The 17389-nt window shown below is 34.3% G+C and overlaps 2 protein-coding genes across 2 annotated transcripts in view; both read left to right on the plus strand.

Annotated features, from left to right (window-relative positions):
* The window catches only part of LOC123673936, a 241568-nt gene that overhangs the window by 59709 nt on the left and 164470 nt on the right, over positions 1 to 17389 (plus strand). Inside the window, exon 3 of the mRNA XM_045608704.1 lies at positions 6634 to 6695. The gene's annotated coding sequence lies outside the window, so the exon portion shown is untranslated. The remainder of the gene's footprint in view (positions 1 to 6633; positions 6696 to 17389) is intronic.
* LOC123673937 (protein rolling stone-like) lies at positions 346 to 1243 on the plus strand. Its single transcript, XM_045608706.1, has one exon. The coding sequence runs from the start codon at positions 358 to 360 to the stop codon at positions 1192 to 1194; it is 837 nt and encodes a 278-aa protein (XP_045464662.1). The 5' UTR covers positions 346 to 357; the 3' UTR covers positions 1195 to 1243.

Here is a 17389-nt window from a genome sequence, read left to right on the forward strand (position 1 = left end):
TCCTATCATCCTTTGAAATTGTGCTCCTGATAAATATCCCATGAAATATGGAAGTAGGTTGATATATTAGAAATTGATAAATACAGATATTTGAGCTTATATTGAACTAGATTATTCCATTTATCTTCGATGCTTTAATACTTAAAATCATTTCCTGGAAGATATAGCACTCCTAAAAAAAAAACAAAAAGCAAACAAAAAAAAATCCATGAATATCTCATAAATTTATCTGGTATAAGCGAAGGACATAGGCTATAAAAGAAGAATTATTTTTGTTGACGGCAACTAAAGACTTATAATCTGTGATATCCACCATCTGTCAATTAGGCACATTTTTCTGTCAAACGTGAATCTGCTATGGGGTGGAAAGATCAATTCGAATGGAGAAGATTCAAATTCACATACGAACATCCCGAGCAAATAGTCCTATGCCAATGGCAAACCGACACCTCTATCCCAACAAGCTATTTACTCTTTCGTATGGTTTTCCTGACTTTTTATATAGGCATTTGGTATGCCGGCATACGGATGGTAAACATCAGCATACAATGCGGTTGTCTGCCGAGTATCAATCAAGGTTCTATTCTGCTGTACTACACCACTTGGAGTGAGATCTTCTGTTGCATAGCTTGTATTTCATCGTTTCTGATCACCATCACCCAATACGTGAGGGAGAACGAAGATGAGAAGACCCCGGTTTTCGAATGTAAAACTTGGTTCAAGATTCACCTGGCCATATATACCTTGGCTTTGGATTCCTCAGTTGGTTTGGCATTTGGTTACTTCGGCTACGTGTACTATAACGAGAGGAGGTACTATAGAGGGATATCATATGTGCTACACTTGTGGACCGGAGTGCTGATGCTCTTGGATTTCATGCTTTCTTCCATGCCCACGAATCTTTTCCACTTTTATCTCACTATGAGTGCTTCTCTGACGTACGGAATATTCAGTTGGGTGTATTACATCTCCGGAGGTAAAGATTATTTGGGAGCGAAGTATCTTTACGAGATACTCAATTGGGAAGATACTCCGTGGACAGCTGTTCTGGCTCTCGGTGGAACTTTTATATCTTTTGCTGTTGTTCGTCTTAGTGTGTTCGCTATGTTTAGATTGAGAGATAAGATATATGTGAAATATTATCATAATGATAGTGAAGATACGGCAGCCACCAGATATTTTGTTGTTACTTAGATTGTTGTCGATTTATAATTTGAACTTTAAACTTGTTGTATGCATACTTCGATCGATATGTTTTGATTTCTCTAATCTACAGAATGCTGTACTAATATGTATTACTTTAACCACCGTACACGAAGTAACCACAGGGATAATTAATATTGAAGTTCCAAAACATCTGTCTTTAGAACATGATCGTTAACATTTTCAAAATCAACAGTATTCTCTATGGCACTGTGTGGATAAATTAAAAAACAAAATTCATTACCGCATAATTAGATGTTTTCAAGCAAAACGATTGGAGAGGCCAATTTTGGTTTTTAATAAATCGCCTTATGGCATAAAAAGTTCACTTATGACCTCATCAGTTTTTACATAGCGACGTCTTAATTTTTTTTAGTGACTATCCAAATTTTTTGCTAATTTATTGGACTTACCTTACTCACCTGAATGAGGATGTGAAAAAATAACATAGATAACAATTTTTCAAGAGGGGGAACAATCAACTAATATTACGCTTCGATGACAACACAAATAATATACTATTGTCTCATGAAGCCATTTTTAACCAGAATGTGGCAAAAAATCATCGCAATTGCTCGATTTCAAGTCAAGCTCAAGTCAAGTAGTGGTTTTTCAATCTCGAGTCAAGTATTTATTTGTCAAGTACTTGAATCATATCAAGATACTAGATTTTCAGCAGTTTTATTGTGTTGTCACATCAATAAAAAAAATGATGAAATAAGAAGAAAAACACCTCAATTCATTAAACTTAGAAAATTACCGAAAACATCAACTGTTTTGAAATAGAAACATAAATTAAGTCACGACAAATCATATGTGGAACGTATAGTAATTTTTCCAATCCATCTTGTTGGAATTCCGATTTCTTGAAAAAATTAGAAAATGCCACCCTTCAATATTTGCCGCTCCTCTAGAGCGGGCCCTACGGCTTCAAGTTCTTCTGCTGAGTTTCGATTTTATAAAACGCTTGAACATTTTGTTTTTTTTTTCTCCTTTAAGATGATTGATTGAAATAATTGTATAATGCGGATGAACCATTATTTTAAATTCGAATGCGCCCACGGTCAACACTAGTTTATTTGGTCTAAAAAATCTAAAATTATTTAGTCTAGGCGCGCACGAGATTGCAGAAATATATACTGTGCGACGCGTGCATATCAAGCTCAAGTAGCTTGATATCAAGTCAAGCAATAAATATCTAAAGTCAAGTATTTAATTTTTCACGAGCTTGATTTTCAAGTCAAGTAGTTGGTTAAAATGTCAAGCTTCTTGGCTTGATGAATCCCTAGTTATAGTCAACGCCGCGAGAAACTGAATATTTACATTCCAATAATCGACTGGCGTTTGATAGGGCTTTATTTTTTTGAAGGAAATTTCTTGCGGTTTGATTTACTGGCTGCTTTGGCAGCAATGTTTCATCGTCATCAAATGATGACGAAGCAGATGTACCCCTTCAGAATATTTGGTATCAATAAAACGGGACTCCTCCCCATCATCATCAATATCTTGGCGATACATTTTCCGGAATGGGGATATGTCATCGAGAATCTATTTAGTGGCCATCGCGTTTCTCAAACTTGACCCACTTAGATTTTTTTTGGAGTCATTTAAAAGCAGAGGTGTATTTTAATCGGCCAAATAATTTAAAAGAATTATGGCAAATCATTCTCGCTCAAATGGAGCAGATAGATAATAATAATAATAAAGGCTTTTATTCTGCAAAAAAATACATATTCAAGTCCTTGAGCGAGGTGTACGTATTTATACTCGATTTAGTCAGTGTCAAATAGTTAACGGAGCCTAATTTGGACATTTTCCCGGAATTTCATTTGTTATTTGGGTGGAATTCCCAATTCCGGCGACAAAAATTATCAATCATAGCCCAATTCCCAAGATCGACAAGGAATCGACAAACGATTTTGTCAACACTATACGTGCTACAGCGAATAGTTTCAGTTGTTCTTAAATGACACACAAACTTTCGATTCTTCACATCAGTTACATGTTCCAAAAACTCAAATTTGAAACTGTTTGAACTGTTGGAACAGTTCAAATCTTTCGACCACTATTGCCAGCTGAGAAGGTGCTTCACGATGACCCAAAGGTTCTTTAGATTTGCGAACTGTGACTGCAAGATTCCACCATTTTTGTAGTGCATTTTAACAATTTCAATGCGTGGTTGAAGCCTGTATTCCATTTTTAGAAATGACGTAGTTTTAAATTGTCAAATGTCGAAAGATATCAGCTTCAAAAGTGACAGCTGCCCTGATAGCGGGCTATTCAAAATGAAATCTCTTATTGGAAAACCCTGTAGAATCAATTTGAGAGGGGTCCATGATATTAATTTGAAGTTAGCTATATATTCTAAAAAATAATGTGAAACTGAATGTATAGCTTGGAAACCACCATGAAATTTATAAATTGGACAAGTATTCACCAAGTGGTCAATAGTTTCTTCTACACCACACTCACATAGTGGGCTATCAATAGAATGCCATTTGAAGAGGGTACTATTACAACGACCATGACCAGTCCTTAGTCGATTCAAAATACACCAAATTTTGATTGAAACCTAGAATTTTTCTGAAGGATCAACGATAAGACTTTTGTTGAAGACGTTAGAAGAAGTCCATTCCGAACGCCAAATTTCCTTGTCGCTTTCATTGGATTCAAGGAAGGTGTTAGTCCATAAAGGTTTGCGTGATTTCAATCTAGCAGTTCTAGAATCTGGGAAGTAGGATACAATTGGAAATGAGTTCGGGTAGAAATGAAATTTATCCCAATATTTCTTGACTGCAACCTGTCTACGAATATGAGGCGGAACTATATGTGATAGCACCGGTAACCAATGTAAAGGTGTAGATCTAATACCTAATAATTCTCATTGAAACGTTGAACTGTGCATCAATTTTATGAACATGAGCACTATTGAACCAAACAGAACAACAGTAGTCAGCAGCAGAAAAAACCAAGGCCAAGGCTGCTGTACGAAGAGTGCTGGCATCAGCACCCCATGAAGATCCTGCTTATTTTTGGAGGATATCATTCCTCGACTTCAATTTCAAACGCAAATTTTCCAAGTGAATCTTGAAATTCAAAGGAGAATCAAGTTTAACTCCAAGATATTTGGGAACAAAATTATGATTCAAGACGGAATTATTGAAGGTTACTTTCAATTTTATGTATTTTTGTTGATTATTTGAATAACAACAGTGATAATTCTCATAGAAACGTTAAGCCTTGCATCAATTTGATGAACATGAGCACTATTGAATCAAACAGAACAACTGTATACAGCAGCAGAAAAAACCAAGGCCAAGGCTGCCGTACGAAGAGCGCTGGTATCAGCACCTCATGAAGAACCAGCTAATTTTTTAATGATATATTATTCCTCGACTTTCAAACGTGAATTTTCCGAGTGAACCTTTGAATTAAAAGAAAAATCAAGAGTAACTCCAAGATATTTGGGAGTAGAATTCCTCAGATAAGATAACAGGTATGCCACAAGGGTTTAAATTGAAAAGTATGAGGGACAAAACCGATCCCTGCGGAAGTCCATTATTCAACGTTTTGAAACTTCTACTTTCGTCATCAACGAAAACACAAAGTCTCCTATCATGTTTTCAATCATGTTTTCAATCAAACGAATCATTTTTCCGCATTTCAAATGATTATGTAGTTGTTTTATCAGACCATCGTATTAATTAATCATCTTTATTCGACTTGCCTTGATAAAGTTTGAATATACATATAGACGAAATGATGGCTTGATCCAAATTAGTCGCTTGATTCCAATGGTCCTATCCCTGTGAATTGAACTTGAACGTTGTTATTTAAATATTGCACTGCTGCCAAGTGAAAGAATTGCACCTGAAAATCAAATTGAATTCTCGAAATTTATTGGATATAATGAAGTCATGGTCACTCGACTTCGCCAGCAGGTGTATCAAATCAATTAAGGTCGTTGCTCTTTTCCTGCTTGAATGGACTATAATTTTTTTTCGAGCCATTAGTTCGACATCCGTCATATTAGTTCAACTGCGATCGATAAGCTGAAAGTGAATTCTGAGTAACCATAATTATTTCCACCCTTTCTCTCCGCAGTTTGGAGAAACCTCCTTACATCAACATTTATTTTTCCGAACATCCTTATCTCACGAACGATCATAAATTTCTGCAGATGTTTAGATGGAAGTATTATTTTTCTCTTATACCTTTAGTACTGAAGTGTAAAACTCTAATGGTTCTACATCCGTTAATATACTGGGTGTCTCGCAGCTCATGTCAGGAACCTATACGCTGAGTTAAAAAATTTTAGTTCTGAAGTCCACTGTTTTGGAGATACGTGGTAATAATTAAGATTAATAAAGATAATAATTTGTCCCTCGACAACCCAGGTGAAGAAATGCTATTTGGAGATTATTTGCTACAAAGAGTAAATAATATATGATAAAGGGTGTTTTTTTAGAGCTATAGAACTTTAAATTGCAATAAAACAACGATGGATTATTCAATTGACATAAATTTTATTTATCCACAAGATAATCTTGTGGCATTACATTTTGAATATGATTTCTGGCATATGACCGCCACGGCTGGCTCGGATGTAGTCCAATCTGGACGTCCAATTTTCGATGATTTTTTCCAACATTTGTGGCCGTATATCGGCAATAACACGGCGAATGTTGTCTTCCAAGTGGTCAAGGGTTAGTGGCTTATACGCATAGACCAATGACTTTACATAGTCCCACAGAAAGTAGTCTAGCGGTGTTAAATCACAAGATCTCGAAGACCAATTCACTGGTCCAAAACATGAAATTAGGCGGTCACCAAACGTGTCTTTCAATAAATCGATTGTGGCACGAGATGTGTGACATGTTGTGCCGTCTTGTTGGAACCACAGCTCCCAGACATCATGGATGTTCAATTCAGGAATGAAAAAGTTAGTTATCATGGCTCTATACCGATCACCATTGACTGTAACGTTCTGGCCATCATCGTTTTTGAAGAAGTTCGGACCAATGATTCCACCAGCCCATAAAGTGCACCAAACAGTCAGTTTTTCTGGATGTAACGGTGTTTCGACATACACTTGAGGATTAGCTTCACTCCAAATGCGGCAGTTTTGTTTGTTGACGTAGCCATTCAACCAGAAGTGCGCTTCATCGCTAAACAAAATAAAATGGACGTAGTGCGCGATACGTATTCCGCACAGAACCATTATTTTCGAAATAAAATAGCTCTATTTGCAAGCGTTGTTCAGGCGTGAGTCTATTCATGATGAAAGGACAAACCAAACTGAGAATAAATCACTTAACAGCTGTTAAATCGGTCGCCATCTTGAACAGTAATGCCAACTTGAAGTTATATACCTCGAAGAAAAACACCCTATATATGTCACAATTTTCAATTTATTTTTCTTTCTTGCAGATTTGATTACAATATCGGAAAACTTCCACCAAGGTGAAACATTCTACCCGATCATGTAGCAGGTAAGTTTTTATATATTGGATTTTTGTATATTATTGCTATTGCAATAATTCACAAGATTATTTACAAAATATATTTTTTCAATGTATTCAACGATAAAATATTCATTCTTTGAGATGTATTCGTGAATTAATGGCAACTTATTGTTTTCAAAACTCAATGTAGTTTTCATTTAACTAAATTGTGATTCAAGGCAACTTGATTCATGTAGGGAAGCAGAATAAAATAATTATCCGTTGGGAGATACATAACTCAAATATGTATTTACGAAAGTTTCCAAAATCATTACTCATTTCAGGAATTCCAATGAGTCTAGTGATCACAGAAAACAATTTTCAAGTAACTTCTAATATTTCTATATTATACTAATCGTGGAATCAGTACTATGGGGGGGAAAGGGGAAAGAAACGCGTTTTTTTAAAAGGGAAGAAAAGTTTACACTTTTTTCGACCGTTCGCAGGGAAGTACGAAGGGACGCAATAATACGTTTCGAAAGAGGAAAGACGGACATTTGTTACGGTACCGGGGTTTTTCGGCAAAAGTACCCCGATTATTTTATAATTATTTTCAAACTGTACGGAAAAATCGATTTTCGTCGAAAAGTGAAAACTTCTAGAAACGAGATGGGGCGTAGGATATCGTCGGGACGAGATGTTTTGGCTCAATCTGAAGCACGAAAGATGAACTGGAAAAGTAACGGAGCCCTTTTTTCGATTTTCGTCTTTGTTTTCTCGAAAAATTCACGCAAAAATGTACAATTTTGGTAACATTTTGACGTTTCTCTTAAATCTGTGTTCCCCGATAACATCCATCGATGGCATTCAGAATAGAAACGATGTGAATGAAAATGAGAAACGTCAGATGATATTTGACTAGAAACATTGAAATTTGGATGAATTCAGAGGAAATATGCAAGAAAAGATGATTCAGATTCGATTCAGATACGTTTTTCGAGGTATATTTGTTGATATTTTCAAACAGAATCATTTTGTGGCAGTCGAATGCATTGGTTTGGTGAAGCTTCTATAGGAGTTATTTTGGTTATTTGAAGTGTTTTCAACGAGATATTCAAGCAGAGAAAGGACTGAAATGGTAGAAAACTTCCTTTTCTGATGGCATCTTTGCGTTTTGTTGAGATTTTCATGGAAATTGGTCAAATCTTATAGCATTCCGTTTCATGTAAGTTGTTAAGGAGAGACGTGAATTTTTCATTTTGGACTGATAAATCGGTAGGTACAGATATAAATATTCGATTTCCTTCATATCTAATTGTCTTTTAGACGAAAATCATATCATTATTCATATTTATAGAACCTCTGAAACCTGTGATTTTGACAGTTTCCCTATAAGTAGCACAAATGCACCAAATTACGCAAAGCAATTGTGGTCGGGTGGTCAAGGATGCGGTCGAATGAAATGAAGCCTCTATGGGCTGCAAGTTCAAATCTCGCTGCCGGTCGAAATTTTTTTCTAATTTTTTCGCCACTTATTAATTTTTATATTATTTGGCAGTGAATACTTTGGAATAGTGAAATGGATCAAATGAAGTCAATGATGATTTTAAAATAATAGGGATTCCCACATTCCCATTTCATACAGGGGGTACAATTTTCAAGCGTCAATTATACATTTCTGGAAAATCGAGACCTTATAAAACTGAAAATTGGAATTAGAGCTTCAGGTTAGTTTTCTTTTGCATAATTTGCGAAGATATACGTGCGATGAATATTTTTTATACAGAGTGCACAATTTCCGAGTTCCAATTGGACGACTCTGAATAACTGAAACCTGTTGAAATCTGATAGTTGAGATCTTAGATCCAGGTTATTTTTTTTGCATAATTCTTGGAGGTATACACTGAGTGGTTGACGATTTCATACAGGGTGTATTATTTTTGAGTGGCAATCAGACATTTATGCAAAATTGTAACCTTTTGAAACATCGGATTATCAGCTTAAGGTTATTCTTCTTTTGCATAATTTGTGAGAAAATATATAATAATTGATTTAAAATTATACAGGGTGTATAAAATTCGGATACCAATTTGATATTTTTGAAAAAATAGGCAAACTGAAATCTAGAAATTTGGATAACAGCTTTAGGTTAGTCTTCTTTCTTTTACATAATTCGCGAAAATAAGTATGAATGAAGTTAATACAGTGTGTACAATTTAGAATGTCCCAATTAGACATTCCTGAAGAATTCATTCCGTATGGAGTTCGAAAATTGGTTTCATAGCATTTGCTTTTTCTGCCATCTTGAAGGTATTCGATTAACCAGTCGGGCATGTCCATTGGTGTTTTTGGTTCCTTTTTTGTGTTTCAACAATAACTTCATATACAGGATGTTTCATGTCGACTTGATCAAAATTATTCCTCAAATTACATACAGACTGTGCGTTGCTAACGCGTATTCATGAAATTACTGAAACCTTAGTATCTCGCTGTATATTAGTCCGATATCGATAATACAGGAGATATGCAGTATTTGAATGAATTTTATATAGGGTGTACATCTAGATCTGTGGCCAATGCAGATCTATGGACAATGAGGATCTATCGGCTTGGTAGGTCTACCTACAAGGTGTATCTACGGGCAAAGCGGATCTGTGGGCAACATTGATCTACCTACAAGGTAGATCTATGAGCAACATTGATCTACCTACCTATTGATCTATGGGCTACATTGATCTACCTACAAGGTAGATCTACGGCGCGTACTAGTTATAACTATATGAGTGCTCCTTCCTTTGAAAAGTGCTCAGCTGAGAAGCCATTTCATAGTTTCATACGTTCAAAGATTACATTAGAAAAAAGTAGTAATTGCATATTGCTGAAATCATGGCTTCTAAAGAAAAGAATAAGAAGAAAGAAAAATCGACACTATTATAGTGTGAGACATAATTGTTTTCTCAGATAGGTGTTTTCGTTAGTAAACCAAGTACAAATTAAAGGTGTAGAATAAAGATTCCGTTGACAAGCGTGGTTACTCCAACTTTGGGACGTTGCAAGTTGGCGAATGCGCCGGCCATATTATGTATGTATTGAATTTGTTAGTAACCACACTCTTCTCCACGCAATCTTTAGAAGCGTTCAACGAACTTTCTAACAACGTATACGTCATTCTCGACATTGACGAATCCAAATTCTAAATAACTAGTCACCCCCTGGTGGAGAAATATCGACCTAATAAAACAAGTATCGAAAAAAAATAACCTGACGTCTGCAACTTGGGCGGCAGCTCAATCGGAGATAAAATGTCTTTTCTGATTTTCGTAAATTTGTTTATAACTGATCTGAATAATCAATTCTGTGTTATGTTATTATGTGATTTTTGAATGAAATGATTGGTACAGCAATCATTTTGGATAAAATTTTTAGCAATTTTTGCTTAAAAACTTTTGGGGCCCCTGTAGCTTGGGGTCCACGTATCATTGATACGTGCTACGTCCCTGCTGGTAACAAATCCATCCTCAATTTCTATTCTGTCCGATCCGTCGGCGTCGTAAAAACGATACTATAATTGTTATTTCATATCAACAAATGGAGAATCGATAAAGCCTAGCTTTATAATGTATCGGTTGTCCAAAATTCGTTGTATAGTGAGGGATCTCAGAATCCCTTTGAGCTACAAAAATGTGAATGGTACATTTTAGGGATATATTTTTGAGAGAATTAAGAATTTGTTGAAAACCGCAACCTCATAAATTCAACTGTTGAGAAATGAAAAGTTGTCATACCTAACTTTTTCATTACTGGTGCTATAGACATGAAACAAAAACATTCTACAGGCACTTTCTTGGTAGAATCCATTGGTGTTATTATTATTTTTTTAATTGCCATCAGGTTTGAAGTTATAATACAAACTTATGTTTTTTAAATGTAAACCATGAAAATTCCTGTAACGAATAAAATCGTTCGATTTTTCCAATTTCAAACTTTTTCTAATTAAGTTATAAAAAATCAACAAAACTTTGACTTTCACAAGGCAAATCAAGTGCCTCTCCATGATAATCTGTGAACTTAAGATAATTGAAATACTCTAATCTAACACCGTTAGATTTTTCAACATTTTCGAATTGATGAATGTTTTTATTTAAATGTTACCAAATTAAAAATCTAACAGTGTTGAATCCGAAGATCTTGGTGGCCACCGAATGTTTTAATTATCTGAAGTTCACAAATTATCATAGATCATAGGCACTTGATTGATTTGCTGTGTGAAACTAAAACTTCCGATAACTTTAATAGTTAATAAGAAATTCATATACCAAGTTATATATTTTTGAAAAGAAAAAAAATTAAATAATTTTTATGGTTCACATTTAAAAAATACAATTTTGTATTGCTACTTCCAAACTAATTGCAATGGAAAACAAACGATCACACCAATTGATTAAACTAAAAAGTGCCTTCATTGTTATAAAAAATATTGAATGATATAGGGCCGAAGACTACCTTAACGCCAAAATAATTTAAAAAAATCCAGGAAAATACTAACAAAAAACTAGAAACAAGAAACAATAACCTTGAAACAGTAATGATAACAAAAGTGAACCCAACTTAACAAATCATCTGTTCCGTTAACAATCTTTCCCCTAAAATTTTCTTCAAAGAGAGCACCCCACATGTAATTAATTAAACATTATGTACTGGGTGTTTCACGTAAGCGGGTCACTGGATTTTATGGCTCATCTGTTAAGCAAAATTGAAGAGTGACCAATCAATATGATAGTATTTTTCACAGACTAATATGTTATTGGAAAAACTATCAAACCAAGGCATGAAAAGTTATTGAGAAAATAAATAAGGTCTATAAACAATTTCTCACCAATTATTTCTTCATTTATACTTCCGGTTTTCAAGAAATTTTTTTCAGCGAAATATACTTCCTAATTTTTTGTTTTATATTTTTCGAATGCTCAATCGATTCTGAATCCGAATCTGTCAATATAGTGGTAGTTTTATATTTATTTTAAGCTATTCCATTCAAACTCATCCTGAGGAAATTCAGATTCCATATTCTTATCACTCTTGGAACAATTCAATATTCGTGTTACAAACATGGAACCCACGCGCCTCGTGTCTGGTGCTTGTTTAGACAATATTTTAACAAACTGCTCGGGAAATACTTGTGTAATGGAATACCATATGTCTGACCACTCAGCATTGAAATTCATTACCAGAGATCTACTTACTCGTTCTTCTTAGACTGATACCATTCTGAAGAGAAGAGTAAATCAAAAAACCGTAGATGAATTTCTATCTAGACTGTCGAAGATGGGGTCTGATATTTTCTCCACGTCGGTAGACGTTAATCAGTCATGGAACTCTTTTTTTCTTCGTTTTAAGAATATTTTTGACCTGAGCTTTCCGAAAGTTCGAATGGTGACAAGATGTCCAATCGATTCCTTTAGGGATTCTCCTCGAATCTTGTCATTAAAAAGTACTCTTGATGTTCTTTTTGTTGTGTCCTCGGTTGATGCCGAATTTACTGAAACATACAAATCCTTCAAGAAACGCTATGATGGGTTGATCTCTAGAGAGAGAAAAAACCATCTCAACAATTTTATTTTGGCATCCCCCAATAAATCAAAGGCAGCTTGGCAGGTCATCAATTCTACCAGGAGCTCCTTGAAATCAAGTGGAAGCCCTATGAAGTCTGGTGAACCCAATCAATTGGCAAGCAGCTTCAACGATTTCTTCGTCAACATTGTGACTGCTGCTGACCGGACTTTCCCTCATATGCTCAACAATGTAAAGGTCACTGGGATAAAGGAATCTTTTTTCGTTTTCCATATTTCAAAGGATGATGTAATCTCTGCTGTGAATTCTCTCAAAAACAAAAGCTCATGTGGTTACGACGAAATACATACCCATGACTGTCCTTAAGAAGTCGATAAGTATGATTGCTGACCCTCTTGCACATCTAATTTATCGTTCTTTTACAGAGGGTATATTTCCTGACTCACTTAAGGTAGCAGTGGTTAAGCCACTTCATAAGAAAGGCGATGTAGAGGATTTAAATAATTACCGGCCTATAAGCTTGTTAACCTCGTTCTCGAAAATTTTTGAGAGAATTCTTGCAGACAGGCTCCTTAGTTTTTTCAGAAGGTTCAAAGTTATTGTTAGCTGCCAGCATGGGTTTGTACGGAATAAGGGCATAGAAACGGCAGTCTTTGAGCTGACTAGGGCCATACTCAACGCACTTGAGAAGGGTGAGGTACCGTTAGGACTATTTTTTGACTTATCGAAAGCGTTTGATCTTATTGATCACAAATTGCTCCTATTCTTTCTTGAGGCATGTGGGATTAGGGATAGACAGCTAGATTTGTTTTCAAGTTACCTCTCAAATCGTAAGCAAAGAGTAATATTATTGAAAGATGTGTTACGGTTTGAATTTGAATTTAATTATTTACAGTATTCCTTATAATTTGTTCCTGTGGTTAATGATTTCTGTAACAGGAGGTATGTTGCATTGCCGGTAGATGTCATGTTATAGCGTTAAATTCAAACTTGCATTTAAAACACAAAAAGTAACATCAACACGTTCAGTTTTTTCATTCATTTTTTTGTATCTCGGTTATCATTCAATTTGAGTTCTTTTGAAAATGCATTTCGAATATCGTTCTTTTCCATCGTAGCCTCTCACAGAGTAACAACGAAATTTTGGCGAGCAGTAGAGTTTAAAGTCGGCATTTTTTGAAATTTATTATGGTAGCTGAATTAATTTTTCTGCTAAGGCAATAATCAATTTAATTTGGATAGCCTAGTCAAATCAAGTATTTATTTTGTGAGCTACAATTGAGTGAAAATCCTCGACAACGAGGGTAAGTTACCTTGTGATCAATTTGAATTGAATTTTAAAGTAATACATACTTTTTTCTGTCATTCTTAGATTTTTATTATATGGTAATTTTTTTTCTATTGGACGTATTGGTATCATTCAAGATCTTCACGAAAATTGCGAGTTAATGGTGCATACCTCCTGGGAAAATTGTTCAATTGGTCCTACATTTGTTGCTAGAGATTTTCATACCGTTTCATTTTGAGTCACTTGGTACAGTTGGCTTGGGGAGGAGATTCACCCTAATTTTAAGATAAGTTCCTTCTCATGGTTTTTTTTTCTTCATTGTTGATTAGATACAATTTTGGATATAATATTAAATTCACCTTTGGCACATTTCCTTTTCTAAATTTTTATTATATTTTCTCATATTAACATTACCAATATTTAAATATTGTAATTTTCACATTATATTCAGTATATTTAATATTCCAGATTTGTATTCGCAGTTCTCAAAGTTTAGTACTCATAATTTCATATTGTCTTATATTTCAACTTATCCAAATTGAGTATCTTTTTTTAAATTTTCTTAATCGTATATTTTTCCAAATTCAACTTCATCCTTATTCTTAGAGATTACATTCCATATTAGCTTGATACTTTAAATTTTTCATCATTCACATTTTGACTGCTTTAACTAGAACTTCATTATCTAAATTACTCATTAGTGTATAATTGTCCTAAGTGCACGGTATTGCAATCTTTCGATTCAGTCTATTAGAACTAAGAAGTATATATTTGTAAGAAACTTATTAGATTATAGTTATTGTTATTTCAGATTTAAAAATTTAATTGTGATTAAAAGTACTTAACCCAACCCTGATTAATTAATTGTTTATGACTGATTAATTGTCTCATCAGCAACTTTATAATTGGAATTTATTATCACAGGTTATAATAAAGAAAGCACTACCGTGGCAATTGGCGCCCAACGTAACAACCAATACACGATTAATCGACAATTGTACAGGACATTGTTCATTACTGAAACCAAGTCATATTGTTCTTTGAAGAGGATCAATTCATGCTGAGGGAACACCATCATTTTGAGCTGTGAAATTTTCGGTTTTTGGTGAGACACTTTTCTTTTCTCTGTTTGGACCATTTTTTTTTGCTACGTTATTTTCATTTATATAATTTTGACTTTTACACTGGAATAGACACATTTTTTAAATATGGCTACCATGTTTTTGAAAATTGAACCCGATCGGTTAATTAAAGAGGAACTAGAGTATGAAATTGCGTTAAGAGGTCTGAAACCTGAAGGGTCAGTTTCGGAGTTGATCAAAATGTTACGAGGTTTATTGAAATTAGAGTCAGAGGGACAATCATTCAAGGAATTTTATAATTTTGATGCAAAAGTAGAATTGGATATATGTTCTGCTAAGGTTGACGAAATTGAAGTTTATCTCAAAGAACCTTTTTCAGGTTCTATGCAACGCAAAATTAGAACAAAATTAAGTCATTTATTGGGTAGAGTAGAAAGAATCAAACCATCTGAACAGGATAAAACCTTATGTGAATTAAGATCTAAGTTACTCACTGCGAGTTTGCGCTTAATGTCTTCATATGAGAGTAAATTAATGGGTGATTCTAAGGCTCCAAAATCATTGCCTGCGGAGGTAGAATTCGAGCAAAGTTTCTTGAATCAAAAAGCCGTGAGTTCGACACCAACAAAAAATTTATCTGCTAATGTTTCTGGTAATATTCAAAATAACAGCTTAACAACAGCGACTAATATGATGCAAAATTTGAATGTAGTAGATCCTAAAATTCACTTGAAAAGTCTGGGAATTAAATATTCAGGTAGAAACGATTCTCTGAGCTTGAATGCTTTTTTCGAAAGAGTAAATGATATTATGGAAGCAAGAGGTTATTCGGAAGAATTTATGTTCAGAATCGCATCAGAATTGTTCGAGGGTGAAGCACTAGTATACTATAGGGCGGTCAAGAGTTTGGTTGATGATTGGAAAGAACTTATTGCTATTTTTCGAGATGAATTTTTCAGAGATGGAGACAGAAAAATCTTTGAACAAATTAAAGGAAGAACTCAAGGTGAAACTGAGACAATAGCTATCTATGTAGCATATATGCAAAACTTGTTCAATAGATTGTCTTTCTCAGTCGATGAAAAGGTAAAGTTAGAGTTAATAAAAGATAGAATCAGGCCAGAATATCGTATAGGGTTCGGATTGATAGATGATATTAATTCTCTGGGAATGTTGATTAAATTGGGTCGTAAGTTGGAGGATAATAAGCGTTATGTTAATAATTTTATTCCACCGTCATCAAATAAGCATGCAATTGAAGTTGATTTAGAATACAAGCGCGAATCGACAAAGGGTAAATTATGTAATTTAGAGACTGAAAAACAGGTTAGTTTTAGTGATTATAAACCAAGTATTTCTAAGTCAGAAAATGAACAATTTAGTGATGATAATAGGTTAAGAAGCAGAAGTAGATCCAATTCGCGAAGTAGAAATAGATCAAATTCCCGAGGTAGCACTAGAACTAGAGATTCTTCTAAGAATAGATATTGTTGTTCAGAAGTTAATTATAGTAAAGATGGACAATACTCAGATAGGAACTATTCAAATAAGTCATATGGAAGTCAGCATAAAACATATCCTTATCAGAAACGTTTGAATGATGATAGATCTCCAAGTGTAGATAGGAATAGTGCGCAGAATAGTAAAAGACCAATTATCGATCAAAGTGACAGAAATAGGGCTCAGAATTCTTTTCAAGATTCGTCTGTTGTTTGTTTCAAGTGTCAGGGAAAAAATCATTTAGCTAGACATTGCACAGTAAAATCAATTCGATGTTACAATTGTGGTAGGTTCGGATTTACAAAATTAAATTGTCCAAGTTGTAATTTAAACCACTAAGGAAGTCAAGTGTGGACCGAGCTTCGACTTCAGAACCTTTATCGGTTAATCAACATATGTCTTCAGATGATTATTATAATTTGGGTTCGGATACTTCAGATTTTGTTTGTTCTAAAGAAGAAATCGAAACTTTCAATAATAAATATAAACCAGTTTTAAATTATATTTTAGACGGAGTTTCAGGAGGAGAGTGTCCATATATTTCAGTAGACATTTATAATAAAAAATTTAAAGGATTATTAGACTCAGGAGCTAATCAAATATTCATCAATGAATCCACTTACGAATTTTTACATCAGTTAGGAATAGTCTTACATACGGAAAATGTGTCGTCATGCGTTTTAGCGAATAATCAGGAACTTAAATGCTTAGGATTTGTCAATATACCTATTACTTTGGAAAATAAGACACATATATTTAAATGCTTTGTATTGTCTGACTTACGTCATAGCATTGTACTGGGAACGGTTTTTTGGATTAAGATGGGTATAGTTCCAGATTTGAGGAAAGGTTATTGGAGCTTTAGTAAAGAACAATCTTTTTATTCTGATTCTCTGAATTCTTTACAAACTTCTGATGATTTAACGAATTGTCAGAGGAAAAAACTAAATCAGATTGTTGATGGTTATTTCAATAGAATGCAGAATGTAAAATTGGGTTGTGTCAAAGATATTGAGCATGAAATAATAACGAGCAGTAAACCTATAAAATCTAAATATTATCCAGTGAGTCCTTACATGCAAACTAAAATAAATGAGGAAATAGATAAAATGCTCGATTTAGATGTAATTGAACCTTCTAATAGTGGTTGGAGTTCACCAATTCTTATGGTTCCAAAAAAGGATAACACTTATAGATTTTGTGTTGATTTCCGAAAGCTAAACGCTGTAACTGAGAAGTGTGCTTATCCTTTACCACATATTTCCTCAATTCTCGATAGTTTAGGTAATGCTAAATATCTT

This window comes from Harmonia axyridis, chromosome 2 (genome assembly GCF_914767665.1).
Source record: "Harmonia axyridis chromosome 2, icHarAxyr1.1, whole genome shotgun sequence".
NCBI lineage: Eukaryota > Metazoa > Arthropoda > Insecta > Coleoptera > Coccinellidae > Harmonia > Harmonia axyridis.

Excerpts from the sequence above, each read along its gene's own strand:
- LOC123673937 (XM_045608706.1), top strand. The coding sequence starts at position 358 with ATGGGGTGGAAAGATCAATTCGAATGGAGAAGATTCAAATTCACATAC.